The 21193-nt window shown below is 41.3% G+C and overlaps 1 protein-coding gene and 2 long non-coding RNA genes across 6 annotated transcripts in view; 1 reads left to right on the top strand and 2 right to left on the bottom strand.

The window, feature by feature from the left end:
- Window positions 1–1001: 1001 nt before the first annotated feature.
- Window positions 1002–7608, top strand: LOC132332581 (uncharacterized). Of its 2 annotated transcripts, none has more exons than XR_009487936.1 (2): window positions 1002–1083; window positions 2554–7608. It is a non-coding gene; the product is annotated as an uncharacterized LOC132332581 (long non-coding RNA). The 2 variants fall into 2 exon arrangements; XR_009487935.1 differs by having other exon boundaries at window positions 1002–1142.
- On the bottom strand, window positions 3016–11504 carry LOC132332582 (uncharacterized). The gene is made up of 2 exons (XR_009487937.1): window positions 9985–11504; window positions 3016–6279 (listed from the first exon to the last, which is right to left on the bottom strand). It is a non-coding gene; the product is annotated as an uncharacterized LOC132332582 (long non-coding RNA).
- Window positions 11505–11536: 32 nt separating this feature from the next.
- LOC132332576 (uncharacterized protein F13E9.13, mitochondrial-like) overlaps window positions 11537–21193 on the bottom strand; it is a 30444-nt gene continuing 20787 nt past the window's right edge. Inside the window, exons 6-8 of one of the 3 annotated variants that reach the window (XR_009487934.1) lie at window positions 21009–21104; window positions 20056–20164; window positions 11537–18922 (exon numbers count right to left, since the gene is read on the bottom strand). Coding sequence is in view for 2 of the 3 variants with exons in the window: in XM_059857013.1 (XP_059712996.1) it covers window positions 20914–21104 (191 nt within the window). In the remaining variant the exon portion in view is untranslated. Of the gene's footprint in view, window positions 18923–19008; window positions 21105–21193 lie in introns of those variants that run through there. The other 2 variants (XM_059857014.1, XM_059857013.1) reach the window with 2 other exon arrangements.

Raw genomic sequence — 21193 nt, 5'->3', positions numbered from 1 at the left:
CGGGGCCCGAGCTCTCCGCCGCCGCCTCGGGCCCTCCCCGCCTGCTCCACCGCCGAGTGCCGCCCCCGGGCTGGGAGCACGGCCCGGGCGGACACGGGCTGTGTGCGGGGCGCCGCACGCTGTGCCGGGCCTAGAGCAGACGGCAGGGTGGTCAGAGCGATGGAGCGCCCAGCCTGCGAGGGAAGGCTGAGAGAGCTGTGATGGTTCAGCCGGGGGAAGAGGAGCTTTGGGGTGACCGCACTGCGGCCTTCCAGTGCCCGAAGGGAACTTGGAGAAAAAGATACGGAAAGGCTGTTTAGTAGAGCATGTAGTGACATGACAAGGGGGAATGGCTTCACACTGACTGAGAGTAGGTTTAGAATAGAGATTAGTGTCAGGAAATTAATCACGATGCCAGAGGTTTGTGTCCAGAAAGGAGACAGAGGAGTAAGTAAAGTTCTCTAGCTTTATTTGAATAAAGGGAGAGGCCATGGAGCATTTCCCATGGGGTCTCAAATTCCTAGAGGATGCAGCCTCCTTTTTATCCTGATTTCCCAACTGCATTTCCCCCTCTCCCCAGGGGCTGAAGTACTTGAGAGGTACAGACTTCCCAAATCGCTTAATACAGAGCCTCTTCTAACATGTATCCTGTTCTTTTTCTATAAAAGTCCAGGAATTCAGCATGGCCTTGGGTGAGCAGCAGTCTGTGTCAATTAGTGGAATTCTGAAATTTTTGGTTCCCCTCCCTGCTTCTTTCACCTATCAGTATCTGGCTTAGTCTACCAGCAGGCACACAGTTTGTTTGTAAAGACACCTCAGTCTCATTGCTTTCATTGGGAAAAATTCTTGGGTTGTGGTGAGGCATTGGAATAGGGAAGGAGAGGCATTGTGGTTGCCCCATCCTGGAAGTGCCCAAGGCCAGGCTGGATGGGGCTTGGAGCAGCCTATGGCAGAAGGGTGGAACAAGATGTTCCTCAAGGTCTCCTTCTAAGCCAAACCATTCTATGATGCTATGATTGTAGGAACATGGTTGTGGAATGGAACATCCCAGAACTGCCTAAGCTGGGAAAAAGGAAGAGGAAAGGCGCTGCCTGCCACAAAACGGTACCTGGCCCTACTCTGAGAATTTAGTCTCAGAATATTTTTGCATGCTTGTCATCCAGGTTTGTTTCAGCCACCAGCTCAGTAAAATGCAATGTGCTAGTCTGATAGAGCACCAGGAGCAATCAAACAAGCATTAAAACAGCTGTGTCACATATGGCTTCTGAAATACCACACTGGTTCCTAATACTAAAACAGTCTTGGAAAAGTTACTGCCAAATGTTAAAAATGCTGCCATTTCCTCAAGAATGGTTTAATAACAGAGGTTTTTGGGTTTGTAAACTAAGCCTTCATTATGATTTCATTTCTGATTTAAGATAAACCATCTCCCCTCAGTTCCTTATTCAGAAACCAAAAATGCAGGATGAGAAAATGGAGGAGAAATATAACTCACAGTTTTTGTCCCTTTCCTGCTGCTGCACTGGGGACTTCTTAACCTCCTCATGCTTTATATGATCATATAAAATAACTCTCTGTGTAACAACTCAAAATGTTACAGGTCTACTGATGCTCTTGATTTTTATGATTTGGACGTAAAACACAAATGTAATTCCTAAAATGAGCAAAGAGCCGAAATGCCATGTACATTTTAAAAAGTTACACCCCAAATTCCAGCTGCAAGCAACTTTCCATGGGACAAAATTAAAAGCCATGAAGTCTGCCAACCCTCTAAGGAGGGAATTTTTATCACTATGCCAAACGGAATCATTACTTCACTACTCCAGTTAAAAATACACACGGGTTATTAGGGCTACATCAGTGGGTATTTACTAGGTCTGATTCTTAGTATGATGGGAATTACTAAAATCAAGATGTAAGATAACTGTGTAGGTATCCTTTAACGCTGTACAGGCTGCTGTAATCACACTGCAGCCTTATGCAATCACTGACTCAGCTGCAGCCAGCAGGAATCTGGTTCTTTAAGGGAATCTGTTTATATGAGGGAATCTGGTTCTTAGAGGGAATCCGGTTAACGGAAACCTGGCTTACAGGAATCTGGTAACGAGAATCTGGTTCTTTAAGGGAATCTAGCTAATGGGAATCTGGTTCTTGCATCCGCTGGGTTAAGAAACGATTGTGTCCGCGGTTCCCAGCCAGGATCTGATGGAGTCAGCCTGTTCCTGCCCTGGGTGAGCACTCAGCCATGCCCGTGTGCCAGCCCGGCTCGCACTCGGTGGGCTCGGGCTGGATCCCGGCGCTGGTTCGGTTTTTCCGCGCCCAGGTCCCGCTGCCCGGCGGCTCCATCTGGCGGCAGCCGCAGCTCGGGAGAGCCCGCAGCTCCTCTCAGGGAGCCGGGGAAGCCGCAGCTCTGCCCCTCGGGAAGGGCCTCCTGAGCACACGCAGGGACAGCTTTGCTCCGGGACAGACGATCGTGTGCTTTTTAATTCTAGGAGCTGGTGGAGTGAGAGCAGCTCAAGGCAGTCCTGCTGCACATCCGATCCTGCCAATAATCTCACTGTATTCTCTGTTTAGGGACTGGAACTTCTCTCTTAGGAGGGCAGGCTGAGAGAATTGGGCCTAGAGAAGAGATGACTGAGAAGGAACCCCATCCCTGTCTGTCAGTGTCCAAGGGGCAGTGTCTGTCAGAGCACAGACCCAGCTCTGCTCTGTAGGGCTCAGCAATGGAACAAGAGGAAGGAACTGATGCCCAGGAAGTTCTACCTGAACACGAGGGAGAACTTTCCTGTGCAGTGACCAAGCACTGGACAGGCTGCCCACAGAGGATGTGGGGTCTCCCTCACTGGGGCATTCCACAACGATCCTGAACACAATCCTGGGCTGTGTGCTCTGGGATGGCACTGCTGGAGCAGGGAGGTGGGGACACTGTGTTCCCTTCCAACCCGGCCCATTCTGTGATTCCCTATTCACTACAGTGAGCTGGGCTCTTAATAAATACTAGATGTCATTGCTCTTCCCCCATCCCTTTTATCAGTATTGATTCACTATTTCATTTCCTGTATCAGGATATTTTATATATTTTTGCTCTTCAGGTTACTAGGATCTCCATGCTTCTAAAAATCCAGATAAAAGCCACCCAAAATCCTTTTACCCCCCAAAATCCTCATTATGTGTCAAAAGCAGGCATCAGAAATCAACCACAGCAGTGGTGCACTGGCATTCTGGTTTGAAGAGCCTTGTGGCAGATTTTTGTCAAGGGCTTCCCTAACATAAAAGAAGAACCCAAAATGACTGCAAGCCCTTCATTGTATCTTCAGCCTCACGTTTGCACAGCTTTTGACATACTAAGAGATAGGCCAAGGGGCACCACAAATGGTTTCAGCTGCAGAAAGGCTGTTGCTACCAAAACAATGATTCATTCTGGCTTTCAGCCTGTCCTTTAGTACATCTTGGGAAAATGCTCATAGGAAGCAGGCTCAGTCTGGAGAAACTGTCCAGAGACGCCTGATCCAATTATCTGAAACACCTCTATTACCTTCACAGGAAACCCTGACAGATATTTTTTTTCCAAGATGAGACACTTAATCTTGTTGCACAGAAAAAAGGTTGTTCCTCTACATTTTAGTTCATGCTAGAGCTTGCAGAGAAAACATGAGGATTAGGTAACTGTGTGTGACAGAATTAGTTTCATCATTTCATTTAGTTGCACCTTTTTTTTTTCCTTAAAATCTTGAATTTTTTTATCATCACAATGGCAGGACAAAGAACCATTTCAAACTTGAGGCATGCATGAAGTAATATTGATTTATTTGTCTAAGTTTGCAAAGCACTTAAAAATAGTCTCAAGGTTTTCCTTTAGTGTCAATGCATTGCTTGGATTTGGGTGAGGATGGTTTAATTTAATGTTAGATCAAAGCAAAGAGAAAAGAGGAAAAAGGAAGAAATGTCATGTGTTCTCCAGAACATGTGGTGGGAGTGGGCCATGGAGAAGAAAGGGGATGGAGAATGTAACAAAGCAAGTTTCTAATCACATCCCAGTTTAGGAGGGTATGAGATTCCCATTGTTTCCCCCCAAAGGCTGGAAAACCCTGTGCTGCAGTGATGAAAAGCTGCTTTGCTTATCCCTGTCTCTGCTGTCTTGGGCTCCAGAGAACTTCTGTCTCTCCCTAGGTACTGTCATACCCTGGTATGCGTGCTCTTACAGGTCACAGCAAGCACAACAGCTGTTCTGGAAGAGTTTAAGTGATTGCTATGAAGCCACTTCTGCTTCATGGCAATCATTTGAACCGTCTCTTCTTGACAACACAACAGTTTTATAACTTCTGAGCTCCTCTTATTATACTCAGGATTGCCAGGAGAATGGTGAGCCTTCACAGGATCACACAAGGCACAACTGTATCAAAAAAGAAAATGAATGTGGAAGTAATGCTACAGCATTTAAATCCTTAAACAGAGCTACTTGGTAAGGGAAATTTGCAACTGCAGAATGGCTTTTTAAAAGGAATGAGAAAAGGCAACATTTCTAAAGGCAGGAACATAACTCCAGTTGTCACCTATTAAAAGTCTTTACCCCTGAGCTGGAAGGTGTAAATAATACAGTAGAAATGACCAAATCACTGCAGGAAGACACAATAGCAGGTTACTGAGATCCACCACAAGCAAAGCATATGCTTGATGGCAAATCTTTTCTCCATTTCCTACACTAGATATTCATTGGGGTCTGACTTCTAATTGAATGCAAATAAAGAATAACAGGTTTTTGCATATGAAGTGAAGCTATAGAACATCTGCCTCTTCACAGCCTTTCAATGTACCTTATGTGATATTAAGCAAAGAAGAGGTTTGCCTCATCAGCTTGTAAGAAATGGTGAATTTAAAGAACACTGTGACAGAAGTAAATCATTCCACTGCTGCTGTAAAAGGTGTCTCTTTGATCTCCCCACATATTCCTAGGTGATAAAATGCCAAGTTGGGCAAAATCAGTTTCGATGCCAAAAAGATGGACTACTGGTGCAGAAGGTCACAAAACACTATTAATTGCCTTATATCATCTCAGTCTTGAAAGATGATTCAAAAATATAGGCTGGTGCTTTGGAACAGAGCACACATTGCTAGCTAGCATTATCCAAGCAAGCTGTTACAGGTACTTTAGGCATGCTCTTACCTGCAAATGAAATAACCTGTCTCCTGCTCTTTTAGCCTCTTTTACAGTAGTCATTGATGTTGGTTTTTACTTCCTCAGCAACCTAATTCACTAATTGTGTTTACTGGTATAGTCATTTTGTGACCTTTTCAGAAAAAAGCTACAGCAATCTGAATGTAAAAGTCAGTGTCCTGAAATTAGCTTACATGTTTGTAGGTTATAGCATGGATGAACAATGATGTGGAAAAAAAAAAACCTGGTTAAAAAATAGCTACACAAAATACCAGAGAGGAGCTAGAAAGATTCCCAGAGAGGAGCTAAAAAAAAAAATCCCCATCTCTTACAGCACTCTTGCAGAGTGTGTCTAAAACAGTGCATCTGAGCTTTTGTCAAGACTCTAATTAAAGGACATACAATAAGTAGACAAACATCAAAATCAGATCTAAAATGCCTATTTTACAATCAGTTAAGGAACAAAACACTTGAGTATCAAGGATGGATGACATTTGAAGGTGTCTGGAATAACATCAGCAATACATTTCCATGCTTGGTACTATTCAGTGGTGTGAGATGTGCATGGCACTTCTGGAGTCTGAGGACAGTAATTGAGTAGTTCTGGCCCCCACACACATTATTTTGGAGACATGCTGTAAGCCCAAAGAAGCTGATTTCAGTCCCACCAGAGCCAAGGGTCCTTGGCTGACTTCACTTCCAACCTTACACCCACTCCAGAGGTGCTGAATGAAAGCCCCAGTTTTCCAAAGGAACACAATCATTCTCTCCAGCATTCCTGGGTTGGAGTTCTGATAACGTGGCAGGCAGGAGGGGAAGCTGCAGGCAGCTGGGCAGTAGAGTGAAAGATGCCAGCTTGTACAGATTACATTACCTGATTTTCTTTTATCATGGTAAGTTGGAGGCAAAAAGATGACAAGGTGAATTTGAATTACTCTTTACAATGATGGACCAGATTTGAAGCTTCCAGAAGTCACTGCAAATGCTCAAATATAAAATGGGATTTTCAGACTCACAGTTTAGCAGATTTCAGTACTGTCTTCTGGGTCATCCCTCAGTGTCACATGCAAGCACAAAGGTGTCACCCTTTGGGATGGATCACATGATGCCTGTGTGGCTGCAGCAGGGTTCTCTGAAGAACTAAGCTAAATGAAGAGTAGGGCATTGTTTATGTAGCATTTATATTGTCCTCTAACATGAGCTAGACTTTGGAAACAAAATGAACTGGAAACTTTGCAATTACAAAGGGATCTTTTGCTGGCTTTCTGCAGCCCTAAACTTGGGAGCCACTGCTTTAAAAATGTCACAAATGACTGTGTCAGGAGTAAAATTATGTGCATTGCAAAACCAGTAAAGGGCATACTTTGTAAAGAACAGCTAATGCTGAATGGCTTTATGGACAACAGTGTGTGCATACCACAGTGACGAGAGGCAAGCACCACTGGAGGAGAGGGCACTGCCCAGGCAGGTGACAGAATGCTAGAAAGGGAAAGAACTGGGCAGCTCTTTCTCTACAATAAGTTCCAGGAAATTCTTTACTCTTCCCTAAGCAGACAAGCATTAAGTTTTCAAAGTCTGTTGGAAAGACTCACAGCAGGATGTGCCAATTCAATCAATAGCATGGAAGAATAAAAGGCCAAGACTTTGCTGCAGTTAGAATAAACAACTGTCCTAAATTTCTGACAAACAGGAGCTGTGTCTCTTTGGTAGCATTTGAGATGTATATAAAATGTTGTTAGGCTACACATTCACAGCCAGCATCATTGCTCTTTTTTTTCAGCTGATACTCCCATCATGCCTCAGAGGTGACGAAAGGAAATACTGAGTCCAAACCTGAGAACAGGGTCTCATGAAAACAAGAAATTATGCAATCTACTGAAGAGATTTTCTTCAGAAAGATCACAGGTCTCATGCTTTAGTCATGGCCTGTTCCTTTGCCAGCAGGTTCACTGCAAGCTAAAGGATTTCTTTCACGTAAGCTGCTCACAACGACTACAGAAACCTCCAGGATTACAGTGCACAAACAATGGGAGAAAAGCTGCTTCAAATAATACACCCAGACAATGGAGTTGCCATTATGGTAGCAATGCAAAATATAGACAGGGATTTAAATGAAACTGGTGCTATCTGTATACTTTGGAGGGCTCACGTGTGCCAAATTTGGCAGCATGAGTGTTCATACTGCTTGTTGCTCCACCCCTTGAACAATGAGGCTAAACCCCATATGTGCAGGAGTTGGTAGAGCACAAGCAGTTTTGCTAATCATGCTGCATGCAAAAGCAAAAAGACAAAGGAAACTAGTAATGCTTAGACTAGCATTGGGGAAATAATTAAGCATGAATGAAATATTGTATGTGGATTTGAAATGAATGTTCTCGGAAACAATTGTGCTGTTTCAGTTGTGCTGCTTTCCCCCCTAAGTTTCAAAAAGTAATTTGCATGTCATTTAAATAAATACCGTAAATTATTGCAAACTTTTTGTTTTTATTTACATAAAACAAAATACTAATTTCCATTATTGTTTGGATTACCTGACAAGAGTGAAATGCAGAGGTCTGAGAGGAAACCTGTCTCTCCCTAAAGTATTACAGATTTCTCATGCATGAGAGAACCAGAAAGCAGGACCCCATATTCAGCTTTGCCTGACATAGACAAGGAATGCTCTCTACATGAAACAGAGATATGGGATCAGATCTTCCAAGATGCAGCTCATACTGCTTTCACTTTCAGTGTCATCCACATGTCACCTATTTGACTTCACCTCCGATAAGTATTTGCCTTCCTTCTTGACTATTTAATTAAACTTTGTCAGATTCCTTCTCAAAACCTGCTTTCTCCTCTCACCCCATCATGGGGTCAACAGTAGCCAATTCAGAACCCTTGACATTCTCTGTGTTTAGACAAATCATAAGAAAATAAATTACTGAAATACAGAAATCCAGGAAAAACTGAGTGAACAATAACCTAAAAAGTTAAGAAGGTGCACACAACTCTGCAGGATCATATGGAGCCTGATGGCCACTCAACTCAATACAGGTACCTGAAAAACTAAGTGACCTAACATCCTGCAAAAGGAGGAATTTAATACATAGCATAATTTTTAATGTTCTGGCTGTAAGAGAGTAAATGATCATTCATGCTTCTGACCTATGAAATCTGCCTGCAGGTTTCCTCCACAATGCTTTTATTTATATCTAGTTTCTCTCTCCAGTCTAAATGGGAACCCAAGAGATATTCCTCACTCTTCCTACATAACCCTGGGCTGCTTTTCCCCATGTTGTTAAACGTGTCAAACATTACAGACTGCAAGCCAGATGAACTCATTATACAGATGTTCTTTTCACAGAGGACTAGCCTGTAGTCTCAGTTTCTAAGGCTGTTTTTTGCTTTATAAACCCATTCCTATTTTGGGTACAAAGGCATTTAGGTACTTACTTTCCTGGACTTGGCTTATTGGAGCCCTAAGATGTGCTTCACCACAAAGGAAATAAAATTGACTGGGTGTAACTACATGATTTCCAGATATCACTAGGGTGTGCTGTAGATCATGAAATTTCAGTAAAGCACCATTAGCAGGGAAAAATCTAGCTGCTATAAATTACAAACACAGAAGCAGCTCTCCACTGACTTGGATTCCTCTTAAAACAACATCCACACTCAAGATAGGTAATGTAACATCTAAAACAATTTAAAACATTTTTGTACACAGGCTTGGTCAGCACTCTAGCAGAAAACTAGAGTCAGGCAGATAATCACACACCAAAACTGCATGTAAATAACTAAAATTCAGGCATGCAGTCTGGTGGGAACGGAAAAAATGAGACTGGAACCAATATTCATAACAAACCAGGTAACAAGGAATAACACTGTGGAAAACATTCTCTGAAGAAAAAAACCAGTCTATATAAGTCACCAAAACTCACAAAGGTAGTGCAGAGTGAGTTATGTTTACAAATTAATATATAAAAAAACTTACAGTTACTTATACAAAGTTATTATTAACACAGTTATTTATACAAATTAATTAATATAAACAATGGTGCTGAAATTTCCAGTGAGGGTAACAGTAAGACTGAAACAAATTCATCATAGGAGACTGCACCCTTGGGTGTCAGCTCTTAGTAACAGAGGAGGAGGCTGCAGCTTTGGGAGGAAGGAAAACATCACCTCCCAGCTCTGGGCTTCCAGCCCCTGCAGGAGCTGGGCACCCTGGTTACAAACACCCCCAGCAGCTGCTCAGCACCTGGGATGAAACTCCTTCCTACTCTTGCACCTCTAACCTTCAGCCTAGGAGAGAAACTCCCTGGCACCCCATCCTTCAGCACCCACAGTGCAGGCAGGGAGGGCTGGTGGGATCATGAACCCAGCACAGTGAGGATGCTGAGTCAGAAGAGTTTTTAAGCACAGCTAACTTCAAGCATGTATTTACACCAAAACCCACAGACTCAAACACAAATTTAAGAAGCACCTATTAAAACAGTAACAAAAACTTAACTGGTTTATTGCTGAGACCTCAACTGTCAAGACATATCCAGAATGCCATAGTCAGTGGTAACAGCAAACACAATTATCAAGGGATGCTCCCAAGCTCCATGAACTGAGTTTGGTGGTCTTGCACCATGAACCACATATTCATTATTATCATAAATTGTATTGCTATTTGTTGCATCTAGGGAACCCCAATCAGGGCTCTATTGTGTGACAGACTGTACAAGCACAGAAAAATAGGATGGCTTTTATAATGAGTACATCACAAGCCCCACTACCATAATTAACATTGATTAGCATCGATGCAAACAGCATGGGAAGACAAAGATTGAGCCAGTTTGGAAGCTGAGGTACTCTCTCACCCTTTAAGGTGGCTCCTTTGGTTCCCAACTGCAGAACAGAGGGGAGGCTGTTTCAGTGGGGAAGGCTGCAGTCCCCAGTACTCCCAGGAGCACATTCTAGGACATGAGATATAAAGAGGCATCTTTGTCACTTACTAACACACTTTCTATCACAGGCAAAACCCCATGGCAGCACCACCATCAACTCTGAGAAAAAAGCATGGTTGGCAAATTCTGATCTACTCCATGTACTAGAAAGGACCCCAAAAAGCCAAGTTCACTTAAAATGAAATCTCAAAAGAGTGACCTTAATGGACATGGGATGTGTAGCTGCATGTGATAAACTTTCTGCAAAAACCAGCCCTTGCTAGACCTGTAACTATCACATGCATCTCCTCCTCCCAGGTCCACGGCATTTTCCCACACTTGCCTTGGATACTAATGCAGTTTTTCTGTTTTATCTGCAGGAAAGAGTTGACAATTCTGTAATGCCAGCAAAAATGGATAGTGTGAAATCATAGGGTTGAATATGTTGATTGTGTTAATGAAATTATCTTCACTAACCAAACAAGATTCCAGACCCAGAACCTTCCTATGAACTCTCCTCTCTCCCAAAATGTTTCTACACTTCTTTTACTGCATAAACTAACAAAATCCAGACACCTGGAATTTTATTCCCACATTCAGTAGCACAGAAAATATATCTAAAGAAAGTATATTCCCACTAGAAATTTTGTTCAGTTCCCCATGCAGTCTAACCTGCAGTCTGCTGTCTCTGCAGACTTACTGCTTGTTTCAAGAATTCTCATATGCATTAAACTGAACATGTATGTAAATATTTGCAGGACAAAACTGTAGCCACAATTTCAAATGCAATCAGGATATGTTGTGCTCAACTGTAGTTAGGGTCCAGTGTTTTGCTATTTTTTGCTGTTCTGGTGAAGTTTCTTAATTTGTTTTTCTTCTAAGCTACTTCCTACAATTTCACTCACAGGGAAATGAAACATAATTCTATAAAGCCTAAAAATAAACTCAGATCTGCTAAAAAATTCATCATTTCACTCCCAGGCTTCCACCAGCTGGGCTTGTCTGCTTTAGGTTTGACACCCCTGAGAGCTACAAGCATGACTTACAAAGATGAGCAAGTTTACATGAGAATGATGAAAAGATCCATTTTTTTAAATCTTTGCTTTGCCAAAATACCATCCGGGGCATTTATTACTTGAAGATATTTATTTTTGCCAATTTCTCACTCCCTTTAAATACCATACTTACATTATTTGCAAATCTGGAGAAGTAATACCCAAATCCATATTCTGCTTTACCTGTACTTCTTTCAGGCTTGCTCATTACATTGGTTAAACTGTTTAATTCTCAAGGATCTACTAGAGATACAGTGAAGACCCCCCGAACACCAGTTAAGAATAAACCTGTAATGAGAATAAATTACACATGCATATCAATTGCTACAAGTCCTGTAAGGATTGAGACCTTTCCACATAAACATCTGCTGCAAAATTAAATCTGATACATTAATAAAAGCCCTCCCCACCCAACCCAAACAATGGATGTGTAACAGTTACTCTATCAGTTAAAAGAATAAACCTTTTAAATAAATAAATTTGCGCTTCACCAATTTATGTCACTGTGGTACTTAAGGCGAAACCTTTTAAAGGAATAGATTTACTGTGCACACAGATCTCCACTGGGTATGTGTAATTATGCTAAGGAAAGGCATTACTTTTAAAGTGGATGAATGGCTGATACTTTTTGATTTACTGCTAGAAACAGAAAAATGGTAATGGCATGAAATAAGCATTTGCAAAACCGTTTTGGCAGACGGAAAATGTTTGATTTACCTAGGGCATCTATCAGGTTCTATATTTTAGATCAAAGTAGATAAATGGAAAGGCAAATGGATATTTGGAAAAAAAATCTACTGCTTTTCTGTCAGCCTTGCAAGTAAGTTAAATGTTTGAATGAGGAAAAAGCCCAAGGCTCTTTGGATGGAAGAAAATCATGATTCATCACTGCTCTGGCAACTACAGCTTTCTGTATTTACCTGAAAAGGTGACATGGAAGTCATTGTCACTTTCTCATTCTAGGCTTGATTCTGAGAGGTGTTTTTAAAGGCAGCTGGCAGAAGTCAGCATTTCCACCTGACAACTTGAAGTAGACAATACATACCCTGGGTCATATTTTCATCTCACCTCCACATTTTTTGTTTTCCTTTCTGGTTTGAATTCTTGTTGGTGAAGAAATTATGTTCTAGTTAAGACATACAGATGCAAAACCAAAAGCCTTCTGAGATCCTTCTGAAATCTGTGCCATAGGAAAGCCCCCTGAAGGCAGGGTATGGCTGACTACACAATTACCTGTTACAAGTCAGGAGACTGAAGAACCCAAAAAATCAGCTTCTTCCTATGACAGAATTCTTCCTAGAGGTTCCCAGTAAAAAGCATGATTTCTGATTGTGCAATGATCCTGTTCTGAACTCTTCTTACACTGAAATGCATCCCCAGGAGCTGTGGGGTAGAAGCACTGTGTCCAACCCTCAGAGCACCACCAGCCTAGTGGTACATGTGCTGCACAGATGGTGTGAACATGCAGAGTTAATCCAAAATGTTTGGGTCACATCCAAATTGCTGTGCTTGTGGAAATCCACAGGAGGGCACAGGCACAGGACCCCCAGCCACATCAGATGCAGGGGGAGTGTGCACACCACGTGCAGGGCACTTCCATGGAGTGTCAGGTTTGCTCTACAGGCACGGTAGGATTTGCTCCTGTGCTGGGATTACTTGACATCTGGAAATCCTGACAAACACATAAACCTTGCACATAACCTCTTGACAAATTGTCTGGTGTGGGAATGACATGTCTGGAGAAATTCAGCGTGTGTCCCTCTGCCTGCTCTGTCAGGAAATGATGGAGAGTGGGGTATGGCCTCTCCAGGTCTCTCCACAGCATTATGAACATGAGCAGCAAATCCATCAGCTACTCCTCATGCATTTATTCTGTGAAAGGGCTGACCAGCTCTTGAAAAGCCAAAGAGCAATCAAAACTCCTATCTTTTGCCTAGACAGGTAAAAAGCCAGCAGGGCTTATAACTGCACAGGGAGTTGGCTGCTCTCTAGGATGCAAAATCAACAGACATCTGGTCCTGCTGACTTACATGGCCTGTATTTTTAACTCAGTAGCTTATCTTTGATCACTGAAATACTGAGCAGGTTACCCAGAGAGGCTGTGGAAACACCATCCTGGCATTCAAAACCTGACAAGATCCTGAGCAACCTGTTCACTGAGCAACACTGAGTGCACTGTGCTTTGAGCTGTGGGTCACACTAGGTGCTCCTTCCAATGTCCACTGTTCTGTAATGCTGTGGTGAAGAACTCTCCCTTCAGTTTTGTAGATGCACTTCCTTTCTAAAAAGCAGCTGATTGATCCTAGCTCTGCCTTCAGCCATGGCTATCACTGTGGACAGAGTTCAAAGATGATGTATTTGTGGAGCAGGCCAAATCCTCTGCAGTGATCAACCAAAAATGACCACAAAATATGAAGTTTCACCAACAGGAGCCCAAGATGCAGGATGCTGGCCCTCTGCTTCATTCCAATACCTGTGACAGCCAAACAGTCCCTGTACAAAGGGTTTTACATGCACAGCTCCACAGATGAGCACAAAGCCAACACCAGGCTCAGCAAACTGCACCCAGACATTTTGTGCCCTTCAATCTCCCCTCCTCCCTCCCCAAGGTCATCTTTAGTGATGTCTCTCTGAAGTAACAATCCTCCTATACAGACTTTCACATACATAAACTACTAAAATCAAGACTCATGACTGTAAGGCTACCAAAGGCAGGATGCTTGTACACCCATAAGTCAATGTACCTCTTGTGCATACCCAGGGCTAGCTGGAAATTTTACACTTTGTCTGTAGAAAAAGCTTCTATGCAAAGAATAAAATAAGTCTTAAAATATTGAGCCAGAAGTAAGGCCAGAGCATATTTCTCCTCTGTAATAAATCAGCACTATATGTATATATTAAATCCAATCCCTTGATGTGTCCAGTTTCAGTAATAAAAACTTAGTGAGCAGGGCAAAAGTTATTGGGTAGAGATCAATATTCTTGCTTGTTGTCCTTGATTGGCAATAATGTGATGCTTTCTCCTTGACTGTAAGAGGTGCTTTTGTGATTTGGGAGCATAAAGAAATTCTGTACTTGACAGATTTATGCAGTAGGAATACGCTAATGTCCTTTGACCCGCTTAAGAATAAATATGACCTACCAAATTGTCATTTTTATGGGTATTTACAACTGAGGCACTTTGTAAACCTTAGAACTAATATTTCCCAAAGGAAATCTGTGCTCTCGAATCTTGATAAATTATTGAAAAATACAAGACACTACCAGCCCTACAAATTTTGTCTTCTCTTTCTCCTATATTTGGTTACATAGGAGTTGTCAAAGCAGACTGGACCACTGATCTATTTCACAAGGTATGCTGCTGCAGCCATGGTTAGTGATTCAGAGGGATCCTATAGAATTTTTGGCTCTTTGATAAAGGCAGTGCGAAAAAAAAAAAATTCCTTAAACTTGAAGGTTTTCAGTGCATGACTGAAATATTAGTTACAGAATTCTTTAAACTCTCAAATTACTGTTAGAAGAATATTACAAACTATAATTTCCACAGCCCAAATGCCACCAGCTGCATTTGCTCTCATAAATGCTTCAGCTGATAAATAACACAAGGAGTAGAATAAACCAGCCCAATTCACCCAGATGCCAGTGCTCACAGCCTTGTGGGTGTAATGCAGATATTCCTTAAATTTAATAATTGTTGCTAAACAACATCCCTAGCTCCTTAACTCTGCAGGCCAAGTGACCAGAAGCCTTCATTTAATTGCTAAATCTCAGCTCCACTTCATCTCACCTCCCCACCCACTTGCCACACATTTTTTTTTCACCATTTATACTGTCCCTGCCCTCAAAGGTTTCAGAAAAGACAAGCTAATTTCCCACAGAGATGGGAACTAGTGAGCTGAGGACCTCTGCCCTTCAGAATCCTCCTCTGAAGAAGAGGATGATAGCACATGACTCTCTCAATAGCTTGGTCTTAAGGAAAGAGAAGTTTTTGACACAAAACTGAATAGTAACAGTGTCATCCATACCAGAGTTATGAAAGCTGTTTCCTTTTAACCTTATTTGCCATCTGAAAACTGGTAAAGAGTCAGCACTGCTCAGGACAGTATCTAAGACATGAGACTTACAAAAGCTGCTTGTTCCACCTCTTGGTTACATCCCTGCACAACAGTACAGAAGCTCTCAAAGACTTTGAACACACCAGATTTTGAGTAAAGCACCATGACGTGGCACTCAGCTCTACTTTTACTCCATTTCTAAGGGCAGCTGCTTTTCTGTTTTTCTTTGCGCATCTGTGGACAACAAAATCTTTTCTCTCTCACAAGAATGTCTTCATTAAGTCAGTTTCTGCCTTCAGCTTATTCTTGTGCATTCTATAATCTGTGTATATGCACAAGAAAGGCTTGAGAAGCAGACTGAAAAAACAGGAAGCTGGAATAAACAATGAGGCAGGAACTGTGGGAAACTTAAGCATCTTTTCTTGCCCTTATTGTGCTGCCTTCCTTTTCATTTTTGTTTACTGCTGAATTTAGGATTCCTCCTGCATTTGCATGAAACATGATTTCAGTGTTCTGTTTTGTGACATCTTTCTGAAGCAATATGACACAGCACATCTAACACAGTGACCAGGCACAAAGTCAAACAATTCTGAGTTCAACCACTATCCTGAACACTTGGTTTCATATCAGATTTGCCAAATTTAGATGTATAATCTTTTTTTACAATTAATGTTGTTCACTGAGTAATAAAAAGGTCCTAAATACCCACCAATTCAGCAGCTCCTACTCTCTACACTGAATATTCCATCTCCCTTTGCACAGATGATAGGACAGAGGGAGAAACTGCATTTTAATATACAAAACACCCAGTAACCCATGCACCAAACAGCATCTCTGTCCCATTCACTGATCACTCATTTTTAAAGGAGTGACATCCTTTTAAAAAAGAAATTATAAAACACTAACATTTGCTGCTGACACTGAATTTACTTCATGAAACAAAAATTTGAGTGACAGGAAAGAGAGGAGTTAAACATAGATAGAGAGTAGCAGTTTCAGCCCAAATCAGCAAAATCCCTTTTTAGCACCTTGAAAAATACCTATTTAAGATGATCAATTTTTTTAATCAAGATAATTACCCTCACACATTTTTTTCCTATCCTTAAGTGTTTAACAAGAAACATCTCAGGCTCTCCTTAGCTCTACTACTTCTAAAGCTTCTAACTGTAAGCAAAGAACCAGATTATGTTGGGAATTGCAACCCTTTTACCTCATGTGAAAGGCTTTCCTGTTTGCATTGCAGAGATTTTTTCCACCTTTAATTTTCTGTGTTTTTAAAGATTAGGGTGAAAAAGCATCTACTACTCTCAAGATTTCACTGGAGACCACCTGGCATTTTAGTTTGGCTGCACCAGGGGAGGTTTAGGTTGGGTATTAGGAAAAGCATCTTCAGTGCAGGGGTGGTCAGTTCTACTACACCCACCATGGCATTTCAGCCCACAAAAACAGTATCTCAGCCCAGTTCTCCACCCTTTCTGAAAAATACATCCTTTAGGTCACTGATAAGCACAACAAAAAAGCCACAGTCAGTTCTGTTCCTAAGCTCAACTTCCTCAGCACAGCAAACACTGCCTGGATGTCAGGGCACAGTCAGTGAAGGTTTAATTTAAGTCACATTGAAAGGGTTTTTTGAAGATGCATGTATCTAAATCTGCTCTTGAACCAAGGGCTGTGAATTCCAAGCCTGGATTTCTCTACAGGCAGCACTTCCCATATTGCCATAATTACCTTGGAAACTAGCTTTCACTTGAGAAAAATGTCACCCTAAGCACAAATACAGCAAAGACAATCTTGGGAACAAAACCTAGGTGCAAATTCACAGTCTTAACTGAAGAGGCTGCAAACAACCTGAAAGTAGAGCAAACAGCCCCACTCACTTCCCTGAGGAGAGCCATGCAATGGAGCAACTTGTCCAGGACTTCAAGGTTCTGCTAAAGCCAAATATTTTGGTTTCATTTGCCCTTCCTGCTCTGCCAGGGCCTGCCTGAGAGTTCTCACATTCCTCAGTCTCCCCCTAGTGAGGAGTGTGCTGGGATAGGTGTGAGAAAAAGAACTGGACTCCCAGCTTGTGATCAGGGAGTCTGTGGAATCAAAATGCTGGATCAAAGAACAGCCCAGCAGCTGGATCTGCTGCTAAAATGACACTAAATAAAATCTTGTAAGTTTATATATTTTCAGCACCAAAATAGAAAGATGGGTTTTTACTTATATTTACCTAAATACTTGTTTTGTGGATGGAATGAGAGTTTATGAAGACTGACATACTGATTTAGACCACTATTATTAGCACAGTGTTTTATTCATCTATAATTTCACTATTTATCTTTCTTGGTCCAAAGGTGATACTGAATCTTCAAACAAAATAATTTTCCTATACAAATGGACACTTACATTCTCTGCTGGTGCACAGGTTAACAGCAGGATCCACCTGTGAAGTCTGGGGGGACAATTACTATTATATTTTCACAACCTATTGTTATTTTTCTTTCTGCTCAGCACAGAACAGACACAAGTAAGAACAGTTACTATGCAAGAGCAAAACCTGAGAGAGAGAAGAGATCCAACAAGAAAAGGAGGCCACTATCTGACATTTTAAAAGGGCAAATCGAAAGCAATCAACACCCAACAAAACGCTCAGTGTAAGATGAGGTGATAGCTTAGGATATACTTAGGGTGGTGTAATGAGGCTAACAAGTGCTGTGTGTTTTAATGTAAATTAACACAAGATAATCTCTTCACATGTTTAAGTGATGCACTTCAAGTTAATTAATACATATTTAATAGAAGTCTTCTTGAACAGCTGTTATTTACTTCTGGAGTTCCTACACATTAGCACTGGCTGCTTTGTTCTGCTCTGAAGTTGTTCATGCTCCAAAGTACTTTAACAACTTGGGCTGTATAAAAATTGAACAGTCTTCCCAAAAGTCAGCCTTTCTGATAACTTAATATTTTCACGTTAAATATTCAAATACTTGCTGAACAAAAGGTCAAATTCTACTTACAGCATCTGTGTGAAACAGACAAGCAGATGCTTAATGCTGCTAGACAAATACTTTTGGCACAAAGAATGACATAGAGCTGGTGATCAGTCACATTTTCAGGCTTGAAAATCAGCTCTCCTTTATTTCTGTTCCCTAAATCCTGCACTTACCTTTCATATGTAACAATACAGACCCAATTTATGACCTGTTCCTTCCACAAGTGCTGGTGTTCCTCACACAGTGTGTTACATGAAATCCTGGCAGTGAAAGTGCTGTCTACAGTATTCACTGCTTTATTTTGAGTATTACACCAACCCATTGAGGCTTCTGTTTCAAACAACTACTGTGTATAACATCACTGCCTCTGGACCTTGCATACAGCACTGAGGAAGTTCTCACTTACCCCCTCCTCTTATTCAGGTGAAAAACCATTTGAGTTTCAGGCACTTATGAGTTTTTAGGATGTAAGTAGAAACCAATTCAAGAAACATACTGGCAAACACAAAATTCTTATACTCACAGTGGTGAATGTGACTTTTGACAACAGGCACCAGTTTCTTTGAAAACAACTATCACCACTGAAGAATCCTTATCAGTAGATCTGTTGTAATTTTCAGCTGACTAAAGACTTTTACTCTTGTGCACCTAGAGCACCAGTGCTCATTGCTTGCACATCAGCCTTTCTAGCTCACAGGTTTACTGAAAACAACTTCCAAAGCTGGTAACAATTGTAACAGTGCATACCTGTTGGGACAACCTTCACTGCATCTTCTGTGCAATGCTGTATGGAAACACACACAAGACACTCCAAAATGCACAAAGACCAAACACATGTACTGATTTAAACAGATGGATATTACTACTATCTAAGCAAATTTATTTTAATTTAATGTGTTTTTCACAATACAGAGGACACAAAATAACATTTATCACTCAGGCTAAGAATTGTAAGACTAAACCAGATCACTGCTTTACCTGGCAAAGATGCTGTGTCTGTGTGGAATAAACATTCAAAATGCATCTTTTCATGATCCTTGACTGCCTCTACCAAGAGCCTGGTGAGCTGCAGATGCAAGGACTCAGGAAGATAACCTCAATTCTCCTTTCCCCAGCCCCTGAGTGTGGCTGGTACAAGCTGGGTTAGGTTCCAGCTAGAAACAGTCTCCTGAGCCCTGTAAGGCCACAGGGATGGGGTTGGGACACAACTGTTGGTTCTGAGGAAAGCACTGTGACACAGATTTGAAGTGCCTGTGTAAATGTGAACTCTGACAAAGCAGTGCAGCCACAACAAACAGACACCTGAAAGGATTTCTGAGCATTGAAGCTGTGTCAGTGCATTTAGGAGAAAAAGGGAGAAAAGCCATGGTTGCCACAGAACCTAAAGAACATCTTTTCCAGCAGGGCAACACACCAAAGAGATTTCATTGCTTTTGATGGGAGTCATGTGGGAAACAGATCAGTCCAGAAAAAAGAAACCTGAGAAGACAGTCTCATACTGTGATGTTCTGGAATCACCATTATGTTAACAAAACTAAATATCTTGAAAATCTGTCTTTGGAAGGAGGATATATCTTGTTCAGAGAAGCATGGGTGCTCTGCCAGCTGCCACAAACCCCATGCTTGTATGCTTGCTTTGATATCCACAATTCCACTTTCATTGGCATCAGCACAAGCCTGATGTGTACACATCAAGGAAAGAGAGATCCCAGAGGACAAACTCAGCTCTCAGTCCCAAGGAATGAAAATAAATGCCCACATTCTGTGCAGCCATGACATAACAGGTATTCCTTGGGTTCTTCTAAGATTCCTTAGTGCTAAAGGATCAAATTCAAGGGGATTGTCTTACAACATACACAGTGAGACTGTAATATTTTCTCTCTACATTTTACATGAAAAATAAAAATTTGTGTTTACCTGTGGCTTTGGTAGAAAGGTTTCTATTGTAATTATACCTTGTGTATTCCAAGGAAGTTTTTTACATCACTATTACTAGTCTAGAGAGGTACAAAGCTGCAGGTGCTTGCTGAAAAATAATAAGCCTTTATTAAAATCTCCAGTTTTTGCAAAAGCATTTTGACTACATTCCAAATCTACTTAAAATGTAATTAAATATTTACATATACTCTCTAATAAGTATTGTAAGTAAATCAATACCCCAATTATCTTAAATTTTTGTGTGCTATTACAAAAATGTAGCAATTGTATAAATGCACAATTCTAATGAAAAAAATAATGATCTTGAACTTTAAAAGAGCCCTTCATTTGGAGAGATGAAAGTGCTGCACATTCTTTCCTTCACTATGTCTTATGGCCCCTGTGTGATGTAGGTGCTATTATCATCATTTTACAGATGGGGAAACTGAAAGGCTAATTAACTTGTCCAATTTACAACACTTTTAGCTGTAAACTTAGGGCATCCTATTGTACTTAAAGGCAAAACAGAACTCAGCTCACCTGTGATGAACATTTTCTAAAAATTCCTAAACTCTGGAAATGTTTGACTTATAGGAGAGAATATCTCACACAAGATTTCAAAGCTGGCTTTGCATTGATGGTAGCTTTGAGCACCACAGCAATGTGCTGCCTAGAAGCAAACATCAGAGCACCAGGTTATTGTGCAGTATGTCACCAGGCTCCCCAGCTAGTTATGGAGATGATGTGCATTTTTATTTGCTATTATTTGCCATTTGGCCACACATTTGTGCTTTAATTCTGTAGGACTTACCACACTGCATTTCTACAAACAAACACAAACAGTGTTTGCTGACAAACTCATTCCCTCAGTTTACTTATGTGTTCCATGAATTTCTTGACTCTGTCAGGATCAACAGCATTTGCCCAGTATCCTTCTTTCTTGAAATACGAACCAATTATTAGAGCATCTGCATCCAAGTAATTGCTGACATTCTCCAGAGTCACTCCAGACCCAACCAGCACAGGAATCTTCACAGCATGCTTAACCTCTGAGGAGAAGAAAACCAAAATCAGGGTTAATTCTTGTCTTTGAAACTCTCCATAAAGACTCTAATTTGCCTAGTTTTTCAACAGATAA

This window comes from Haemorhous mexicanus, chromosome 12 (assembly GCF_027477595.1).
Source record: "Haemorhous mexicanus isolate bHaeMex1 chromosome 12, bHaeMex1.pri, whole genome shotgun sequence".
Classification (NCBI taxonomy): Eukaryota; Metazoa; Chordata; class Aves; order Passeriformes; family Fringillidae; genus Haemorhous; species Haemorhous mexicanus.
The sequence above is the reverse complement of the archived record's forward strand: the minus strand, read 5'-3'. Positions and strand labels throughout refer to the sequence as shown.